General features: G+C 48.7%; 1 protein-coding gene across 1 annotated transcript in view; it reads left to right on the top strand.

Moving 5' to 3' along the window:
• The window catches only part of PIK3R6 (phosphoinositide-3-kinase regulatory subunit 6), a 59,699-nt gene that overhangs the window by 33,363 nt on the left and 4,075 nt on the right, over positions 1-22,261 (top strand). The window contains exons 5-19 of the mRNA XM_084648285.1: positions 1,601-1,669; positions 2,822-2,954; positions 4,610-4,679; positions 5,714-5,897; positions 7,347-7,494; positions 8,355-8,441; positions 9,595-10,051; positions 11,242-11,341; positions 13,408-13,530; positions 14,327-14,437; positions 15,869-15,959; positions 16,886-16,956; positions 18,361-18,451; positions 19,209-19,279; positions 21,419-21,531. Of these exons, the coding sequence (XP_084504411.1) occupies positions 1,601-1,669; positions 2,822-2,954; positions 4,610-4,679; positions 5,714-5,897; positions 7,347-7,494; positions 8,355-8,441; positions 9,595-10,051; positions 11,242-11,341; positions 13,408-13,530; positions 14,327-14,437; positions 15,869-15,959; positions 16,886-16,956; positions 18,361-18,451; positions 19,209-19,279; positions 21,419-21,531 (1,919 nt within the window). The remainder of the gene's footprint in view (positions 1-1,600; positions 1,670-2,821; positions 2,955-4,609; positions 4,680-5,713; positions 5,898-7,346; positions 7,495-8,354; positions 8,442-9,594; positions 10,052-11,241; positions 11,342-13,407; positions 13,531-14,326; positions 14,438-15,868; positions 15,960-16,885; positions 16,957-18,360; positions 18,452-19,208; positions 19,280-21,418; positions 21,532-22,261) is intronic.

A 22,261-nucleotide genomic window follows, 5' to 3' on the forward strand; every position in this document is an offset into this window, starting at 1 on the left:
GAATGCCTGTAGCTAGCCCATAGTAGCAGACTGGATGGTTGCTGTGGCAGGCTATTAGCCAGAGACATTAACACCCACACTAGGCCAGGGTGTTATACTTGCATTGGGCACTAGGGTCTGTGAGCCTTTAATAAATCTCCTGGTTTTTTTCTGGGGAATTTTCTCTTTTGAACCCCTGACGGTTGGCAGCCCTGGCATTGGCTGTTCGGCATTGCTGCATAGAAGCTACTGCTACTCCAGTAGCTTAACGTTGTAGTTATGTTCCTGAAAAATGCTACTTTAAGCAAAACGATGTTAAGCAAATCCAATTTCCCCATAAGAATTAATGTAAATGGGGGGAGGGGAAGACTACAGTATAAGTTTGAAACAAACAATTTAATACTGTACACAGCAATGATGATTGTGAAGCTTGGTTGAGGTGGTGGAGTCAGAGGGTGGAAGAGGGTGGGATATTTCCCAGGGAATGCCTTACTGCTGAATGGTGAACTAGCGCTCGGCTTGGCTGAGCCCACAAGGGTTAACACATTGTTAATGTAGCCTCACACTCTACAAGGCAGCAGGAATGGAGGGAGGGGAGACAGCATGGCAGAGAGAGACAGAGACACACACCGTGTGTGTGTGAGAGAGAGAGATGCGCATTGCCCCTTTAAGTACACTGACCCTACTCTAAGTACACTGCCTTTTAAAGTAGATCAGCAAGTTGAGACAGCAGCTGCTGCCAGCAAGCTCCCTTGGTCCTGAGCCCTCCCGTGTCCCCTCACCCCCGTGGAGATCGGGTAAAGGAGCGGGTGTGTGTGTGTGATAGCAGTGTGGGGGGAGTGGGACATCCTGACATTAGCACCCTTCTTCCGCCCCTCCCACCCCTACCCCCACCCCCACAGCAAGCAGGAGGCTCCCGGGAGCAGCTCCAAGGCAGAGGGCAGGAGCAGCACATGGCAGTGGGGGAGGGGCAGCTGAACTGCCCAGGAATTGGTAGCCTGCTGGGCGGCTGCCTCACAGGGAACTTAGGGGAGCAGGGAGCTGATGGGGGAGCTGCCGGCCCACCCTGGTTCCAAGCCCCCACCAGCTTGCTCCAATGGGCTGCTCTTCCTGCAAGCAGTGGACAAAGCAGGCAGCTGCCAGACAACATTATGATGGGAGCATTGCGCAACTTTAAACAAGCACGTTCTCTAATTGATCAGCAACGTAACAACGAAACAACGTTAACCGGGATGACGTTAAGTGAGGAGTTACTGTACTGTGTTACAAACAAAGAGAGTTCTGTCACTGGGCAGTTACAGACCTGGCACTTGAAACCCCCTTAAACGATATAGGAAAGACCCTTAAACAATATAGGAAAGACTGTAACACACACACTGTGTTGTGTGTCTCCTCAGACATTATCTACGCATCTATTTGGACTGAGAACTTGGACCAAGCTGGCAGGCCCCTGCATTTCTGTCTTGCTGAAATTCATGCTTTGTGCCTTAAAAGAGCAGGGTGTGCTCAGCATTTCATTTGGGTTTCCTTCCTCTGATGCAAACACCACTCAATTGCTTCACCAGTCAGCAAGTCATTAAGCAGCATGAGCTTAAGTTAACTGTTTGGCTTGATTTTGCAGGCAGAAAAAGGAGATTATAGACGTTACATCATCCCCCTGCTTCATACATTAATGTACACGCTAATAAAGGTAAGATCTGCAGATGGTATTTAACAGTTCAGGGAAATTCAAAGCTATGGGGCCTGGCCCTGAGATCACTTGCACCCAATTTATAGCAGAATAGGTAGTGTGGCCATGTGGACAGTGTATTAGTAGAGGGTACAAGAAACCTAGGTTCAGTTCCTCGCTCTGTAATAGGTGACTTTGGGCAAGTCATTTCCTTCTCTGTGCCTCAGTTTCTCTACCTGTAAAATGGGAATAATCATGCTGACCTCCTTTGTAACGCACTTTGAGATCTGCAGATGACAAGCACTATATAAGAGCTAGGTGTTACTACTAGGTGAACTTAAAATCAGACCCACCATTCAGTCAGCCATGTTGTACCTATATATACAGTACATGTATAACTACATAGAATATTTTCAAAAATGTTGCCTGTGTAATATGGCTGGATCAGTTTTTCTGCAAGAACCTTAAATTTCCCAATTTTGTGCATTTGAATTCTCAGCTTTAATAACATGGGATGTGAAATAAATAGGGTTTAAACAGGTCACCTCGAGCCAGATTTTTAAAGGTATTTAGATGCAAACGTATAAAAATGCAAATAGGTACATAATGGGATTTTCTTATGTGCTTAGGCACCTAAATGCCTTTAGACATCTGGCCCCTGCAGCCTTGCAAGAGGGTATTTCTAGATCTCTGCAGAATTTCCATTGCTTTGTCTAGTCTTAGGGTCAGATGCAGGCCTATCGATGTCAGCTAGAGTTGCATCCTTTAAACCAAAGATGAAGTTGGTCCTTAATCTTAAAACAAAAAGGAGGACTTGTGGCACTTTAGAGACTAACAAATTTATTTGAGCATAAGCTTTCGTGAGCTACAGCTCACTTCATCGGAACCACTGAATGCATCCGATGAAGTGAGCTGTACTGTAGCTCACGAAAGCTTATGCTCAAATAAATTTGTTAGTCTCCAAGGTGCCACAAGTCCTCCTTTTCTTTTTGTGAATACAGACTAACACGGCTGCTACTCTGAAACCTGTCCTTAATCTTGAGTCCTTGCATCCCTGAGCTGCTTGTTTCTTATGGCTCTCACATATGGTGAAGAGCTTCCCCCACAGGGAGCCTATGTTTAGGCTGCTCCATCTCAGCTGGGATCTTGTTAACTGTTCCTTTCCCATTCCAGGCTCCCTGCATTTCAGACGATCTCTATGAAAGAGTGTATGACTTCTGTAAAAAGCTACTAACCCTGCCAAAACCTTACTGTACCATTGGCTTGGACTACGCGTTCCGGTTAAAAACAGAAAGAGTGGCACCAGGTTTGTGGAATTCATGGCATCTCTCCTGTGGCGTGGGGTGTAGCTATGAAATGGTGATGTCTTTGCTTTAGTAATTATTTACGTCCCCAGAAGGGTGATGGGTATTTTCTTTTCACTGTGTCTTTAAGTGTCTAAGAGGTCCTCTTGTAGGCAGCGAGTGCTCCCATTCTGTTCTCTGAATGGCTGCAGCACAGGAGACTGTCACACCGTGCTCTCTTCTCCTGGAGACCTCAGCCTCACTTTGAATGATGTGGGGAAGGAAGCAAAAGTTCCTTCTTCACAGAAAGGAGGAGAATTGTGCTTAGAAGAGACCCTCTGTGCCCAGATCTCAAGGAGACTCACCACCCCTGTACTATTAATGGGGATTACAGTTGTGCCCAGAGGCATTCACTGAGATCAGAGCCGCATTTTGCTAAGTTATTTACTATTGTATTACCAATAGGGCCTGAGAGCTCCAGTCATGAACCAGGATCCCGTTGCTCTAGGCGCTGTACAAACCCAGAACAAAAAGAGAGTCCTTGCCCCAAAGAGCTCACAATTCCAATAGACAAGATGAAGTGGTTTCCCAGAGGTTACACACACGGAGTCTGGAGCAGAGCCAGGAACGGAACCCAGAACTTCTGAGTCCCATCCCCTAAAACCAAAAATCAACAATGGAAATTGGTCTGCAGTGGAAATGCAATGGGCCCAGCAGGGCCAGTCCAGTGCTCTACAACAGTTACTAGTGACAGACTGTTATAAAACCACACAGTAAACCCATTCTCCTTAGATCTGTATCCTGCCATGAGAAATCTCCATCAAACCTAATCCTGCAGCCTTCCCAACGTTTGCTCTCTCATCATCTCTTTTATGAAAAGCAGGTGCTAAATACTAAAGAGCCAGTTAGTGTCGTCTGGAGAATAGGTGTGTTTAGAAACAATACTGCCGAAATCCTGTATTTTCAGTTTTCTCTGCCTTATTTGTTAAAATTCTTATTTATGGGTTTTTTCCCCATGGCTTCCATCACCATCACATTAGAGCACCAAACAGGCCCTCCCACCACATAGAGATGTATTATTCCCGTTTTAGCTGAGGCACAGTCTCTGCTGAAGAGTTGGGAAGAGAACACAGATCTCCCAGAGCACTACTTTAACCACATGACCACTCTCCCTTGGCAACAGCTGAATGGGACAAGGATCTTTGGGGCAGTTTCTCCATTGCCTTGCACCTTGGGTCATCATGGACACTGCAGCAATGGGAGTGGAAAGCACCACAATTCCGATGTGGCAGCAGTTTGCTTTGACTTCGTGTTGACACAAATGATGACACAGGGTAAAAGTCATCAGCAAATCAGGCCCTTTCTCCTGCATCTGCTTCAGAGTCCACCCCCTAATTTGTAATCTAGTCAGCAAAAGACATGAAATACAGGCAGTGTGTACCTGGGATTATCCCTAAACAGAAGGTGTTTTCATGTGTTCTAGCAGAATTCCCTTTAGATTTTTCCTACTTTATTCTGGGCTATATATACGCATGCTTGATTCTCCTCTCACACCTGCTTTATCATCGTGTAGCTCCACTGATTTAGCAAAGTTACTCTTAACTCATGCCGGGGTGAGAGCAGGATCAGGCCACTCTCTTGTTACTATCTGTTGCATGTGCATATTTTTATTTGTTAGGAGTGTTATACCAACGAATGATTATTTCTGAACAAAGTCTGAAGAGCGACCCATATCCTTATCAGGAAAGGTACGTACTGCCTGGCATTTTAATCTTGCAACAAAATTTGTCCCTTTACTGCATAGTGGACACAGCATTTAATGGCACTGGGCAATACTATCAAAAATCTAGCACAGAACTGGAGCAAAATTAAAGCCCTGGTAGTGGTATTACAAAGCAGAATACAATAGACGTCAGTGGCATCTCAGGTTTGTTAAAACAAGCTTGGTGTCAGGATGCCGGTGTTTTACTGACTATTCCAGCTGGTTTTCCACGCCCCAGGAGAAGGGAGCTTCCCCTAGACAGGTATAGAAGCACAGGAAGTATCTGCAGCAGCTCTGTTTAATTGAGCAGAATGATGCTGACCCAAAATATTCATTCCAGTCTGAGAGTGCGAATAATTACTATGAGCCAAATTCAACTCTTGGGTAAGAGGGTGCATCTCCACTGGCTTCACTTGAGTTAGAATCATAGAATATCAGGGTTGGAAGGGACCTCAGGAGGTCATCTAGTCCAACCCCCTGCTCAAAGCAGGACCAATCCCCAATTTTTGCCCCAGATCCCTAAATGGCCCCCTCAAGGATTGAACTCACAACCCTGGGTTTAGCAGGCCAATGCTGAAATCACTGAGCTATCCCTCCCCCCATGTTGTATCCATGTACACCAGGGTTGAACCTGGCCCAGTGGCAGACAATTTTCTTCTCTGAACCTCTGCCTGAAAGATTAGACCCAACATGGGAATAGACCCAGCTGTACCAGAAAAAGCCGATGACCCATCTAATCTTGCTCCAGATGGGGAACAATGCTGGCTTCTTCAGCAGGTTTTAATCCCTTCATTGTGCAGTGTTACACCACAGTATGAATTTCTTCCTGACACTGGCTGGTTGACAGCATAAGCCCTGAAGCATTAAAGTGGCAGCCATCACCTTGCATTTTAGATGTACAATGGCATGCCTTACCTGCCCTCCCAGTCTTCATTGACTCCTACCTTTTTGCATACTCTGCTTTGATAACCATATTCATTTATTTTATGCATCTATTTTTTCAACCCTTCATTTCCACAGAGTTTTCATATTTGCAGATCCAGATTTGCTCTCCAAGGCTGTATGCAATTCACTAGTCACTGAAGTCAAAGCTGCTCAGATGTATCAGAATCCCAGATCATGCATGTGCTATGTGATAACACGTGCTGTGCAGGCGGCTCTGGGTGAGGACTGTGATGTTGAAAGTTTCCAGAGGATCCTTCAGGTAATGGCTTAACTGCAACTTCATATCACCATGAACTTGACCCACGTTTATGTGGGGCCAGATTCTCAAAAGAGCTCTGCTCTCATTTAGACAACTCAATGAAGTGAACAATTTCTCAGAAGCACTCAGCCCCCACTAGCTTCCACTGACATAGAAAGCAGATTTTGCTACTGTGATGCGTGATTTCATACAAATATACAGTACATGTGTGCGCGGTTTAGTGTACTTTGGTAGCTGTGAGCACTTCCATTGTGCATTTGAAAGTTGGACAATAGAGTTGGTCAAAACACAAACTAATTATTTTTGCAGGACACTTGCAAAAAAATAAATTTTAGGGGGGCTTTTTTTCATTTTCATTGAAATTTCCCACATTTGACAAAAACTGAAACCCAAAATTAATTTTTTTTTTCAGTTTTTGAAAACTGTTCAGGTTAAAAGTCCACTTTTCATTAAAAATATTTGGTTTTCCATTTCCAGGTTCGCCTTGAAAAACCAGACAATTGACTTGAAATGAATAATTTTCCCTGCAACTTTTTGTTTGAGATGAAAAGCCATTTTCTTGTGAAAAGTATGTCTCAACAGGAAAATGTCCCACTCTCCTGAGTAGCCTTTTAAAGGGAGCACTGGGGACCAAGCATGATAGGCGTGGCCAGTTCAGGCCCGTTAGTGGAGCCCAGCAAGCACTGTTTATTTTGAGCCCTCCATCTAACATAAACCTGGAGAAGGTCTCTCGCTTAGGGGCACCATCATCCTCTACAGAACCCTCTTCCCTTCATGTCCCGTTGGGAGCTGTTTCAAGAGCCCATTTGCTCTGCTGCTGAGTATCTTGCCCTCACTAAGGCCTCCAGCATGAACTTCAGCAGCTACCTCTGCCTTGCAGCCGATGGAGCGCATAGCTGGCTTAGAGTAGGACCAAACAGTTAGTCTGTCTTCCTCCCAACTTGGCATCTCTGCTGCATTGGTCTGTGCAGCGTGCCAGAACTGGCCCCAATGTTAGGGCGACAGTTTGTCAGAGGGTACGTCTACATGGAGATAAAAAACCCGCAGCTGGCCTGGGTCAGCTGACTCAGGCTCACAGGACTCACGCTCTGAGACAGAAAAATTTGCTATTTAGACAGGCTCAGACTGGAGTCCAAACTGTGGGACACTGCAAGGGGAGAGGGTCCTGTCTACACTGCTATTTTTAGCCTCGTAGTGTGAGCCCAAGTCAGTTGAGCTGGGCTCTAAGACTTGCTGCCATAGGTCTGTTTGTGCTGTGTAGATGCACCCTGAAAGTTTAATGCTATTTAATGGTTTCTTTTATTTCAGCAGCTGTGAAATGATGGGGTTGGACTTCAGTCCATCAAAACGTAGTGGATGTTTTTTAGTCTCCCCCTTCCATATGCCTCGCCCATATAGTGTATCTAATATTCATACCCTTGAGTTATTAATAGCACCTCTCTGTGACAGAATAAGCCCACAGATGAACTAGAGCACTGTTTCCGGCAAGTGGTGGCAGCCGTCGAGTGTACAGGAAGTGAGATGAATGCAGACCGTGGCCGGCACGCTGAGAGGCTGGAGAAGATCTACAGCATGGTGTTGAACTCCTCAGCAGGAGGTAAGTACGCTGTATACTCCAAAAGCATAGGAATCAAGGGGCTGGAATGTCCAGTGAGGGCACCAGTCCCAGGAACAGCTGTGGCTACTGAGTTCAGGGCAATCTGAGCAGTCTCTGCGGTTGACTAAGCTTTCCTGAATCCTAGCAGTGCATGTTCACCATTTCCAGAGCAACTGGGATGCAAAGGCCTTGTGTACACACTCAAGTGGGACTACTCTAACTACGCCGGTACAGTTAAAGCCTGCAGCCCTTCTAGTGCAGATGCAGTTATACGGGCATTTACAACTCGGTATAAAGGCGTTATACAGGCATTTACAACTGGGGTATAAAGGCATTTACAACTAGTATAGCTTATCCCCGTATAGGACAGGGAATAAGATATACTGGTATAAGGCACGTTAATACCATTAGGCCATACCTGGAGGGTTCCAGGATGTACATGGGGCTCTGATGAACTGCAGGGGCATATATTTGAATTGAAGTTGATTAATTGCTGTGCATGCACAGTGCCGCATTTCTGATGCATTGATGAGTAATATTTTTTTAAAAGAAAGTCTTATTTAAGCCCCCGATGCCATGGGACGCTCTGCTGTTTTGAGCCTGGTCTAAAGCTTTATGGAACGGGTGGGAGGGTTAAGCCGCTCTTCTCATTTATGAGCTGGGCCCCTGGGCAGGTTGGGGCTTAGAAGAACTCAACCTAGAGCAAATCATTGGAGGGCTTTTCCAGTGCAGGTGTGTGGGAAAATTGGCTGCTCCCTCATGTTTAATGGGCAGTTTCTTTTCATCTACCAAATTGCTGGCTGAGCTGCACTAGGTGCAGATAAGGACCCCTGTTAACCGAGTGCTTCCCCTTCCTGTAGGAGGCAGATCACCAGGAGGGCTCCATGGCAGCCCGCTGCCCAACCCAAATATCAGCTTCCACTTGTGGACCGACGAAGACCAGCTTTGTGAGTGCCCTTAAGTGACTGAAATGAAACCCTGATGGTGTCTAAGTCTGAGAAGTGTTTGTCAAATAACGGGCTCAGATGGTTGGGAGGCAAGTTTTATTTCTCCTGGTTCCAGAGCAGGGGATCGGCAGCACAGTGTGTTGGGTTAATGCACTAAGCTTTCCTGTCACAGGGCGGGGTGGCCTTTTAAGGGAACTGGGCTGAGCAGAGGAGGCCAACAAGCAGCTCACTTAAGGTGAGGGCTGCTGGGAGTAGAGAGGCTCCTGCAGAAGAGCCAGGGTCAGGGGAGGATGCAGAAGCGGGGTCTAGCCACCTAGGTGGAAGACCTGGCTGGAGATACAGGCAGTAGGATGGGCCAGGTTTACCTGCTTTGATGCTGAACTGTGTGTGTGAACAGTAAAGGTATCCCTGGGGAAAGGGACTGAAATATTGACACTGATGGAGAGTCACTGACACACTGGACGTGGGCTGGCTTGCACATGAGTGGGGTAACTGAGGCAGAGGCAGAGTCCTGTGCTGGATTTGGGGTGGCCTTGCTCTATTTCCTTCTTGAGGATTTGGTGAGAGGCTATTGGATCGTTGATTTGACTGGCAGATTCTGTTTGGGAAAGGCCCACAAGTGGGATAGCAGTGAAGATCCGCAGGGCCAGACTTAGCTCTATTGGAAGAGGTGTCTGAGGTCCCAGGGCTGGAGTAGCAGGAGCAGCTACAGATCAGGACTGAGGTCCATTGTCATGCCTCTGTAGGGGTAGCTGGTGTGACCCCCACTTGCCCAGTGCGTGCCTGTGTGGTATGGGGCTCCCCCGTTTCTTTTGGCCTCTCTTCCATGACCAATGAAAGGGCACGCTCCAGATGTGAAATGCAGGGAGGCAATGGGGTTAGTGTTTGTTACAGTGGAATTTCAGAAGACAGAGGGGCCAATGTTCAGATTGTTTGGCCTGGCCCAAAGCCCACTGGAGCGAATGGAAAGACTCCGCAGACGTCACTGGGCTTTGGATCGAAGATGTAGAACCTAAAGTTAGGCATCTAAATCCAGCAGTTGGCACCTAAGCCAGTGGCCTGAGCACCTGCAGCTCCCACTGGCCCGGCCTGGGGATGACTCCCACCTGCGCACCTGGCCTTCATCACTTACGGGCTTTCCTCCCCTGCGCAGGGAAGGAGCTGGTGCTGTTCGTCCGCCCGCTGTCGCAGACTTGCGAGCAGGACTGCCTGAGCCAGGAACTGGACAACTTTGAGATCCAGGACATCGTGTCTGACTGCGACTACTGCGAGCAGACCCGCTTCTCCGTGCTCTCCACCGACAGTGGCATTGAACGGGACCTGCCTGCGGCAAGCGAGGAGCTGCTGCCGCCCGGTGGCACTGACGTGGAGCATGCCAGGCTCCAGAGGAAGGGCGGCATTAAGAAAAAGGCATGCCTTTTGGAGAGCATGGCCTTGCTGCAGAACAGCTGCAATGGCCCAGGGGCAAAGCAATCTGGGAAGCTGCACAGGAAGTCTGACAGCAACTTGGTGCCCATGCCTCACTTCCACAGACTGTACACTGCCCGGATTGTGGTTCTGGGGGATGACAGGGTTTTGGGGCGACTGGCCCAAGCCTATTACTCACTGAGGTAAGGCTACAGCCTCCTCTGAGGGGAGGCGTTTCTATGCAGGGTGCAGTGATGGCTAATACTGGGGAGGATTGTCCGGCACAGGCTCTGCAACAGGCTGCTTCCACCTCACGCCACCACCTGTCCTGCTGTGGGGTTAACAGGGGAAAGGAAAGAGGGAGCCCAGAATGGAATGGGTGGGGGGTTGGGCTGGTATGAGAGCTTCATGGAAGTCGCCTCTCCTGCTAGGTAACACCGAAGGCTCAGGCCTCAGAGGCACCAGGTCTGTGGTGGGCTGCAGTCTGGAAGGGGAAGGATGATCTGGGAGCAGCAGGAAGGGATGTGGTGGGATTCTAGTGTTAAAGTATCACACGCCCCTGGGAGCCAGGATTGAACCTCTGGCGTTAAAAGCAAGTGCCACAGCTGCCTGAGGTGACAGGCTCAGTGCTGTTAGCTCAAAGGCTGCAGCAAAAATGTAAATGGGGCTGATCAAACATTTCCATGTGAAAACTTTTTTTTGATGGAAAATTGGGTTTTTGAGGCAGCAACAACTGAAAAGTTTTCACTCCTGGCGTTTTCATTTTTTTTTATGAAAAGTTGAAATTTTCCACTGGGGACAAATGAAATATTTTCCAGCTCACAGACCTCTCTGTGACCACCCCCCCCCCCCTTTACACACACACTAGAGAAGGCCAAAGCGCTGCATGGTGAGCATGGATTTACATTAACGTGTGGTAAGGCCCGACATGCCAGCTGTCCGTGAGCCTAAAGAACAGAGCTGGTGGGAAGAGCGGGAGGAAGGATAGTACCATGGTTAGGGCACTTGCCTGGGACGCATGACCCTGGTCCCCTCCTCCTCCCCGGAGACATCCTAAGGGATCTTGGGCTGTACCCCATTTCCAGGTCTATTTTTTTGATGACTGCACTGCCCTGCCTCACAGGGCTGCTGTTAGGGTAAATAAAGATTGTGACCTGCTCAGACACTATGGTAATGCAGCCCAGACACATAGGAAAGGAGTGTGAAGAGCACAGAGCCCTGAGGGGATTAGTGGTGGAAATTGTCCCCACACTGAGGGAGCAATGCTGTTGAACTTCGGGGCCCTACCAGGATGCAGCTGTGGGCTCTCATTCCACAGAAGCAGTTGGCTGTGGTTGGCTTATAGCAAACGTTGTAACTTTAAAAACAAATGTATTTTGTTTTTTATTTCAAGGAAACGAGAAACCAGACGTATTTTCCTGACGCCGAAGCTGAACCTGCAGTTCTATTACATCCCTGTTGTGGAGGGGCAGCCAGACACCTGGCCCACTCAGGTGAGCGATCACGTAGGGGGGCCTGTACCCTCTCTCACCTCGCAGCCTTGCAGACGGGTTACCAGGGCTTGGATTGAGCTGGTTGGAATGTTTTTCTGGGGGCCCACCAGGTTTCTGTAGGATTTAAGATTTTGTGTCTAGCCCTTATGGCTCTGAAAAAACCTACCAAATGGAACCCAGTGCAGGGCTGTCTGGCTGAGTCTGCAGACAACCTGAAACCATAGCTCTGAGCAAGGTATCAATGGTTCAGTTTGTCCAAATGGGGTGTTGACTATGAAACCTAGAGATGATATTTAAGATCTCAACATGACTTATTTTATTGCTGGTCATTTTAACAGATGCATCCAGCTACTCTGGGACTGTAGAAGGAGCTTAGGATCATGCATAGGGCCTTTGCAGGGAAACAGTTTTTCATTTTGGCTGATCCGTGCTTCCAATCAAACACTACGGCAGTGAAAATGAGTCTATTTTCCTTCTGAGTCTGTGCCTGTACTAGGGGGATATGTGGCATCAGAGACATGGGACCTGTTTCTTGCTCTGCCACTGACATGTTGCGTGGCCATGGGCAAATCACCTTGCTTCACTGTGCCTCGGTTTCCCCATCTGTAAAATGTTGGTAGTATTATTATGTTAGCACCTAGGAGCTCCAGTCATGGATCAGGACCTCAGCGCATCAGGTGCTGTACAAATACAGAACACACAGATGGTCTCTATCCAAAGACCTGTCAGCCTAATGAGCTCCATGTTTGTGAAGTGCTTTGAGTTCTTTGGATGAAAATTGCTACAAGTGAACAGCATTATTTACTGAAGGCCAGATCCTGCAACGAGTTCCACGCCCTGGAGCCCTGTGTCCCCACGGACTCCATTGGCATCAGGATGGCCACACGGAGACTCAAGGGTCTTTCGGCATGGAGTTCAGGGCAGGATCAAGGTCTAAATGAGGTTAGAAGTTGGGACAGCCAGAAAGAGGGAGGATACCGTTTGGATCAGCACAAGGCTGAGATGCTATCATGGTCCCTATTAGAAACCAATGACCATTTACAGCTCCTGGCAGTGTAAATGTGCCCCGGAAATGGCAGTATATCCTGACAGCGTGGGCAAGTATTGTTAGTTAAGTTAATTCACCAACTGTCTTTATTCTGGAGCACCCAGAGCTCCAGAAAATGTTCTAGCAGCTCCACACCCGCAAGCAAAGACCCAGACCCTGCCCCCAAAAGCTGACCATCAAAACTTGACACGACTCCACGAGGATCATAAACCGGCCAGTGAGAGTGCACAGTGGAGAGGGGGTAGGATTGGGAGGTTACTGAGGGTCTGCCTACGCTGCGTTTGGAAGGTGTAACTGCGGCATGTGTAGACGTACCTGGAGCTGGCTTTGATCTGGCTAGTTCAAAGCTAGCTCTGGTAACAATAACAGCAAAGCTGCGGCAGTGTGTGCAGCAGCCACTCAGATATGTCCTCAGGGTCCTGTGTGGTCAGGGTTAGCCCAACGAGCTGTCCGCGTTGGCACGGCTTCACCGCTATAGTTCCCTGATCTAGCTTTGATCTAGCTAGACTTGAGCTAGCTTTGATCCAGCCAGATCAAAGCTTGCTTGGGAACGTCTACACATGCTGCAATCACACTTCCCAATTGCAGTGTGTAGACGTACCCTCCGTCAGGTGTGAACCACACTTGCATTGTATTACCCACTCTGGTACAGCTAAAAATAGCAGTTTAATTGCGGTGGCATGGGCTTCCACGCGGGCTCTACAAGCATACAGAGGACACGGGGTATGTCCTAGCGTTGCTGAAGCCACTATATCTACACTGCTATTTTTTTAGCCATGCTAGCACAGGCAGAGCTAGCATGCGTGTCCATCCGAGCTGCTGTCACACCTCGGATTGCAGACTAGACATACCCACCAAGGGAGAAGGTTGGGTTAATAGCAAGATTGCATCCCAGTCAAAGCAGTCATTTGCTTAGCTTCTGGTGTCTTTAACCCTTTCCTTGAGGGATATTATTCCGTGCATAACAAGCAGGTGCAAGGAGCTGACTGTCCTGTGCTGTGTGTTTCTCCTCCTCCAGGATCATACTACGCCTGGCCAGATGGAGCTCTGCGAGCTGGCTGTGTATCTGGGCAAAGCTGACCCTTGGTATGAGAGCAACATCAACACCCTGTGTCACATGATCCCCAAGCTGGCCACCATGGTACGAGGGGGAACCCTTCCTTTTGTGCACTACTTGTGCCGGGTGCCTCAGAAACCACAATGGGGCCTCTGAATGAACTTCTCAGAGGCTAAAAGCGCCCACCTCATGTTTCTCGCTGAGTTCTGTACTTTCTCAGTCATGTGGAAAATACAGAATGGCAGCATCACACATTTTGGGGTGCACGGTTGTGCTTATGTGGTCTGCAGGGCTGTGATTTCCCAATATTTAATGATTTGTTCAGGTTTTTGATCATTTTTATTCCTGTAAGAATATTCCAAGAGCAGTCGTGCGGGATGGCTGAATTGGTGGTGGGGAGGGGGTGGAAATGGGCTCACATTGCCCCCACCCAGTGAGTAGACGCCATGCTCTGAAACGGATGGGACGGAAGGATGAAGAGCTGTATCCTTGCTGGGGCACTTCACTGCAGCAGATTGTCTTTGGTCAAGGCTCAGTGTTGCAAACTTAGTAACTGGGGTGGGGGAAGTGAAATAGCAAAATGAGGTGTTTGCTGAAAAGCCTGTCTGTGAAGGGGATTTGCAGCTCTCATTGCCTGGCTTTTTCAAAACATTGTCAGATCTGCTTTAAACAGGGGCGGTTGGGTGGGATGGCAAAGGGTAGAGACTCTCCTCCTCTGTGGTCTTTCTCTGACTGATCTCCATGTAGAAATGGAACACTCTCAGTGTGTGCGGTGGGGGGGGGGGTGCCTCATTGTGGTAATTTACCAAGAGGGATAAAGATCTGAGTGATGATTTCAGAGAAGTGACTGCAGGTGATGCAAACTGTGCTTTCCACACAGCCCTCCTCCCTGAGCATGTACCTCAGGTCTGACCCATTCATTATTGATGTGATCGCTTACTACGTGCGCCTGGGCATCCAGCCAGTCTATTTCCAGGTCTATGCTGTTAAGGTCAGTGCCTTGTCTGTCTTCCTTTAACATAACACACCAGCAACAGCCCCAAACCACACCCTAGTTCACATCCCCGATGTGGAGGAGGGCTTGCTGGCCCAGCTGTGCAAAGCTCCCAGGTTTTCATGCAAATATCAGCTTTAATCTACATGGTCTCCAGCCCCCAGTGTTCCCTCTGAGCTCCTGGTTCTAGTGATCCTCCAAATCTCATAGGGAAGCTGAGATGGAGCCATTGGGCTCCCTCTGGGTCACCTCAGGGCCATGCAGAAGAGCTAATTTCATGTGATTTTTGGCACTGAACCATAAATCGGTCCCAGGTTCCTGTTTAACTGGACCCAGGTTTGCTCATGAGGTGCGCAAGTTCCCTTTGTTCAGATTCTGTGCTTAGATTCTGTGATGAAATATGGAATCAGGTGACTCATGGGAGGTTTTGCCAGACTCTACCTCATTGCTGCAGGGTATCTGGATTTCCTGAAACCTTTCATGTATTTCCTGCCATCTTCTCTGAAACAGAATCAGTGTCAGACCTGACATTCAACATGAGACAAAAACAATTACCGAAGGACTTTAATGAGACCACTTGGTTAGATCATTAGCAGGAACTGTTCCAGGGCCTCTATCTCCAAACACTTGAGCTGCCTTTTCCACTTTGCTTCAAGGACTAGATTCATTAGGTGGGAACAGAACCAGATATCTCGCTATCTTCTGCGGGTCAGCCGCAGAGGGGAGCCAGTAACTCATCTTGTCAGTGCCTCACAGGACTTTATCTCCTTCCTATCACTCTGGCATTGTTCCAGCCCCCACCTCACTTGATCCTCGTGTCATATGTCTGGTGATCTTGTTATTTTTAAATTATTTTTATTTCCCAGTTTTTCTCCTCCGTGTTGCAGACTCATGGCCAGGTGACTCTCTGGGCATTTCTGTCAGCACTCAGGTGCCACAAACAGGAATTTACATGCCTCAGAGCTAATCAGCATACTGGTACAGGGACTGAGGGTCTTGCGTGGGAGCCATCACTTCAGTCAAGATGACACCTGATGGTGAGGTGTACAGTGCCCCAGGAGAAATCCCCCTGTTTACATTACTGGCCAATTCCACGTTCTCGTTCTGGAAGTTCTCGAGCTCCCTGATACTGTGTGTAGATTCTGTGATGAAATATGGAACCAGGCAACTCTAGGGAGGTTTTCCCAGACTCTTTGCAGGACTGTCCTTTCTTCCAGAGCTTAGCTGTCCTCTGTGACGAAGGAGATGTGCATGAAATCACTTTTATTCCTGGTGTGTACCTTGCCTCTGGTTGCTTGTTCCACATATGAAGTTACAGCCCCTTTGTGATATCACAACTGGTTGCTGCAGAGATGACTGTGATGTCAAAGAGGGTCACTATGTGGGGACCAATCAGGAGCTGTTCCCAGAGGTCTTTTTCTCTTTCAGATTCTCTTCAGCAATGCGGCTCAGGAGCCAGCAGAGGACGTGTTCCTCACCGAGCTGAGTGCCAAGGTGCAAGATTGCAAAGTCCCCAAAGGTGCGTAGTGGGTTTCAGCATCTCCTCTGCCACCAGGAATTCCCCTTCATCCCTGCTTGCCTCTCTCTTTAGTAAGCAGTCACACTTACCTCCATTGCCCCTGGGTCCTTCCACACACAGTAACCGAAGCCACAAGGTCCCGGAGTGAGGCAATAATCTAATGGCTGATGAGGATTTCAGCTCGTGCATGTGTCTCCTTATGATTCACAAGCTGGAAATCATTAGCCATCACGTCAGTGCACCTGTGGAAAGACTGGCTTTTCAAGTCTGAAATCAGGGCTCCGCAGAATACCCATTCATAGGCACTTGCCCTTCAGGCTTAGAAAATGCACCATAGTGATGCTGTGATGTGGTATAGCACCTCCCAGCTGCATCTGAGAGTCAAGTACTTGGATGCATGTGGATACAACTCCCCTGGCAGGATACAGCCTGAAGAGTGATCCCGCAGATAACGCGCTCCCATTCTATATAGGGCTTTATAGATTGTGGCTAATGCCTTGAATTGCTCTTGGAAGCACATGGATAGCTAGTGCAAAGCTTCATGCATGGGCATTATATGTTTGTAGTGCTCCATCCCAGTAGCTGAAACTTCCTGGTGCTTCCATGAAAGTACTTCCAAGCAAGGTCGGAATTTGAAAAATGTAGAATTTTTTTGGGGGGGTGGGGAGAGGGGGATATTTGAAAAAAAACATTTGCAAGACGTTCTGCCTCCAAGTATTGTTGGTAGGTTGGGGACACGTGGTAAAAGAACAGGCAAGGAAACCTCCTGGCTCCTAATGCTGCCGTTAGAACTAACCTACAGCAGTATAGCCCAATCCTGCTCCCATGGGAGTCAATGGGTGCCTTTGCATTGCAGCTGAATGTATACCCTGAATGAGCAGTGTTGCCATTCGGATCCTAACTTCCCATTGATTTCCCTCTTCCAGACCATACGCCAACAAAGAAGAAAACAACGCTGGAAGTCCCTGGGGCAGATCTCACAGTAACATATAGCAAGGTAAGAGGCGACTCTTTGTCCCATGGCCTCACTGCTCGCAGGACTCCTTTTGGTGGATCTGGGAGCTCTCTGCATGCAGGGCTCTGGGGCAGATTGCTGCGGCAAGGGAAAACTGCCTTTGCTTTTGCCCCTGTGAACGTGGCTGTGCTCCTTTCAGCACATGCATTACTTGCAGGCTGAATGTGCCAGGGTATCATCTTATCTGAAAAGAGATGTCAGCTCCTGGATCAACCTTTGTAATAATGAGCCAGCTGTTGCTGCGACAAATGGTCCCCCCTGTCCTGGAAATCTTGATTAGGAAGCACAAGACCCCTTACTGGTTAACTGTAAAGTCTAGCCTGTGTGATTATGATTTCTAATGAGCCCTCTTTTTTCCTCCTATTGCACATCTACAGAGGAGGGGCACTTTTCAATGAACACCTTGATCATCTATTGTAGTTGTCGTTTCCCTTTGTTTTGAGTCCCTGAGCATTGCCTATGTCCAGCTAATGTGTTTGTAAAGGGGTTCAGCCCCATTTACACTAGCCCTTAAGCAGTGTTTAAAATCACGTTAGCGAACACTTTTTTCAGAACACACATCTTTTTCCTAGTCTAGACAAAGCCTATAGGCCCAGTTCTGCCACCGTTATTTAGACTGCGTAGTGCTTTACTCAGCGACCAGTCTCACTGAAATCAGTGATGCTACTCCCTGAGTAAGACACATGTGCAAGCGCTGGAATACATTGCCCAGGGAGGTTGTAGAATCTCCGTTACTGGAGATTTTTAAGAGCAGGTTGGACAAACACCTGTCAGGGCTGGTCTAGATAATACTTAGTCCTGCCTTGAGTGCAGGGGACGGGACTAGAAGATGACCTCTCGAGGTCCCTTCATGTCCTACGATTCTATGATTTCCTGTTCTGCCTGAGCAGCTTAGACTCTGTTGTTGTTTTTTTAACATGGCCCTTTATATTTATCATTGTCCCACCTTTTTTCCTCTCAGTTTAGATGGGTTTTCCCCACTCCTAATCTTATGCTCTTTCTGTCATTAAGAGGGGCTGGCAGGGTGTCTTTCTGGGTTTAAGCAGGGGCTCGGTGACCGCGTCTTGCCTCGTTTCGAACCCACTCAAATACTGTGGGTTTGAAAGCTCAACTGGAACATGAATGCTATCAGGTTTGCTTAGGAGAGGCTGTGAGAAAAGCCACAGAGGGAGGAAATCCAGTGGGGTGAAAAGTGGAGCAGAGTGAAAAACAGAGGAAGAATGTGAAAGTAGGAACAGAGAGGGAGGGGGCGGGGAGAGAAATCAAATGAAAAAACAAATTTAGCCTGTCCCAGTGTGCTCTGGATCAGGCACCCAGTTGGTTTCATGCAGGCCTAACATGTTAATCACCATGAATGTAACTGAGTGAAACGAGCCTTTTGTGCAGGTTTTGGTGAGCGATCGGAAGAAGGAGGTAGATGTCCTGCTGCGATCTACTGGCCTGGTGGTGAAAGCCATTCCCTCCAGTGAAACAGAAGGTGAGGATTCTCCAGGTGGGGCACTGTTTGCTGAGCTGCCAACTCTTCAGCGTTTTGGGGATTCCTGAGCAGGACCTTGGAAAAGCCAAAGAAGAGGCTGGCTCCCAGAGAATCCATCCCAGCATGCTCAGTGCATGCTTTGGCTGGGTTTGGGGAGCTGAGTCCCCGCTGCGGGCAGACCCATGTGCTGCAGACATGATCACTCCAGCTCATGGTCACGTATCTGGCTGTTGAGTCTCATGCCCCGCTTTTAAGGAGCTCCCAGTAACTGAGGCTGCAGCACTGGACTCAGTTATGCTTCTTTCTGTCATTATATCCCACCTCTTCTGCATTTGCCTGACCGGGGATGAAGGGAGGAAGCAAAGCCTTTGGGGGATAGACCTTCAGCTGGTGTAGACTGTCCTAGCTCCTCCTTTGCATCTGGCCCAGGAGCCCCAGTGGAGACACCCCCTTGGGGTGACAGAGAACGGAGTCATTGCAAAGGCCGTGCTCTCAGCCTTATGTAGCCCAGGGGAATAGGACGGGAGTAGCTTGGGTTGCTCTCCGGTGCCCCCTCGGGCTGACGCGAGGAGCTGGACCCAGGCACCCCAGGCAGACAGACACTCCTCCTAACAGAAACCTTTGGGGATGATGGTGGGCACACCAACACGGGTTAGCAGTGGAGGGTCCCAGAAGACCTCACCCAGCCAAGGCAAGACAAGGCAACCTGGGCTGACCTGTGCTCTAGTCTCAGTCTAACGCCCCGATTCTGTTGCAGATCTGGTGTGCTTGGATGTAAATATTGCTGAAGTCGTCAAAACCTCCAACCTGTCTGGAAGATCGTTTTCTGTAAGTAGCCGTGGCCCCTTGGCAGGAGCGGTGGAAGCACCCTAAAAGTGTGGGGGGTCACAGGCACCTGAACCATGGCCCTGCCCCCATGCTGCCCCTTCCCCCTGAGGCCCCACCCCTTCTCCCCAAGGCCACGCCCTCCGCTCACTCCTCTCTGCCCCTTCCTCTTCTCCTCCTTCTCCCCCCCCCGTCGCTCGCCCTTATGGCCTGTAAAAAGTGTGGGGACCCCCGGCGCCCCTGTCCCTTGGAGGTGGTGATTCAGAATCACAAGCTGAGCAATGTTGGGCCAGGTCAGTGCTTGAATGAGAGCTCTCCCAGGAAATCCCAGACTGCTGCAGAGTGGGAGGAAGGAGGGCCAGCCAACCTGGTTATACAGACATGGTGTAAGGGTCCTGTCCACACTGCAGAATAAGGGCGTTAAAAAAGGAAGACAGCACCCCAAACTCCCAATCCTCTCAGGGATGGGTCCACCTGGAATGCAGAGCAGGGCTTAGAGTGCCTGACCCCACAGATGCTACTGAAGCTACTGCTTACTACCACGAACAGCCTATTATTGGCAGGAAGCTACTCACTATAGGAATAGTGCGCTCAGCAGGGTTTGCAGGATCTGGCCCATTGCTCAGGATCCTTTGGAATGAATGAATGATGTAGCTGGAGAAATGTAATTAGAAGCATGATTATTAGAGATTTTACTTATTGCCACTGCAAAGACTGAAGAAGGAAATCCCCCATTGCTCTGCAAAAGTGGGAGGAGATATTGCACACAGCTGGTCAGAAAGTGGTTTCAGTTTGTTTTCTCCCCTGGCAAATTTCAGCTTTTTGCTGGAAACCCAAGCAGTTCTGTCACTGTCCCTCAATACTGCCTGGACGGAACACCGCGCATCAGCATTTCTCCTCTGCAAGACTGCCCTTGGAGCAGCGTGCCTTGGTGTGTAGTAGATATTATGATCCAGGGGACAAACATCCACTAGATACAGGGTTTGATCCTTGTTTACAGGCCCCTTTGCCCTGCAAGAATGGTGCAAAGAGGGTTTAGTATAACTGAAGGTATGAGGGCAGCTTGTGGGGGCTCGCCGGTGCTAGCTCGAATCTAGCAGGGCAGCTGCGGCAGCACAGACCCTGTTGTGAGCTAGGGACACGGGCTTGTACAGTCGGTGCCACAACATCTCACTGCTACTTTTAGCTAGCTTAAAGCTAGTTTGGGTGTGCCTACGTGAGTGGCAATCACACCCCAAGTTGCAGTGTAGACATATCCTGAGAATCAGGTCCTTTAGGGCCAAATGGACCAAAGGCCTGTTTCTTTATCACCTATTGCCATGTATTTCAGGCAGCCCGGGTGAGATTCAATGACTCACAGCCCAAGGGAAGGGCGGCTATAAGCCACCTTTGTGCCCTCCCAAACCTGGGCTGCTCTGGGGCCTTCAGTGTACCTTAAACAGCCCTAGGGGCCTGTCAAAGTTATGGCAGCCTCCCCCATCTCCACTGAGTCACAGTGTTGTCTAGAATCACTGCAGCACTGAGCGCTGTAGCCCTGCCCTGACTCACCCTTCCTGCCCCTGCCCCACCTCCAGCGTGACCACAGGCTACACCAGGGCTTGCAAAGGGGTCCTCAGAAAGCAGCTTTGCAGTGCTTGTGTCAGGGGAAACCTTCCCACACTGGTATAAAGGTCTAGAGTTGGGGGTGGGAGATCTCACGCCAAGACTCTAAAACTAACAATCCCGTGTAAGGCTGCTTGAGCACCAGGCCTCCCCAGTTACTGTGGAGACTCTGGCCAGTGATTCTGGAAGCCTATTTTGGGACACCTTAAGGGGGCCTGATTTTCAGAATTGTTGAGCCTCTGCATCTCTCACTGACTTCAACTGGGGCTGTGGATGTTCAACACCTTTGAAAACTAGCCCCTTTAAGGAGCCTCAAGTTAGGCACCCAAATCACTGGCTGCTTTTGAAAATATTGGCCAGTTTGCGTCGGGGGAAATAAAAGGAAGGAGCCAGTTCCCTCTTTATTCCAGCAGTCATGTCTTGTGGTCCAAGGTTCAAAAATAGATGTGCGTATGCACATACATTCACCATCTGTCTCCGTGCAGCCTTGAGAAGGTAAGTGAAAAATTCAGCAGGGCTTTTTCTTCCCTGTTGTTCCAGTCAGCAACAAACAAGATCAGAACACGCAATATCAAAATCCAGTGCATGGAACAAAGGACCTTCAACCTGTGCCTGGACAAGGACTTCAGAAGGACCTACACGAACGTGGTCAGGTAAGGCCACTTTGCTGCAGGGCTTTTAACAAGCAACAAGCTATTGATTTAAAGTTAGACGCCCCCGGAGACACAACATGTCTTTTCACGAGGGTCATCAGGACTACAGAAGAGGTGATGTTGGCTAGTGCCCAGGCCTGGAAGTCAGGAGCTATGGGTTCTAGTCCTGACTCTGCTGCTAACTTGATGAGAGGTCTTGGGTGAGTCACATGGCCTCCCTGTGCCTGCTATCACCAGGGTAAAACCAGTGATATTGACCTTCCTTTGTAAAGTGTTTTGAGATCTTTGCCTGGAAAACAGTATGTCAGTGCAAACTATTTTATCATATATAGTAAATGTTAAAAGAGAGTGGCTCAAGCAGAGGGCTGGGGGCCAGGAGATCTGGCTCATTTCCCAACACTGCCACAAACTTCCTCAATATCTCTGTATTCCTACCTTCCCATTTGTAAGGTGCAGATTATACTCTTCTACCTCCCGTAGGGGGGTTCTGAAGCCTAACTCATTACTGCTTGTAAGAGACAAGGTGAGTGAGCAAATATATTTTATTGGACCAGCTTCTGTTGGTGAAAGAGACAAGCTTTCAAGCTCCACAGAGCTCTTCTTTAAGATTCATGGATAGAAAGCATTATCCAAGTGCGTGTTTGAACATGATGCACTGGATATGGATACAGTAATCTTCATTTCTTGCTTGAAACCGTTGTATAATGTTGTTTACTGTTAAATAGCTGCT

The sequence above is a fragment of the Lepidochelys olivacea genome (genome assembly GCF_965140295.1).
Source record: "Lepidochelys olivacea isolate rLepOli2 genome assembly, chromosome: 14".
Lineage (NCBI taxonomy): Eukaryota > Metazoa > Chordata > Testudines > Cheloniidae > Lepidochelys > Lepidochelys olivacea.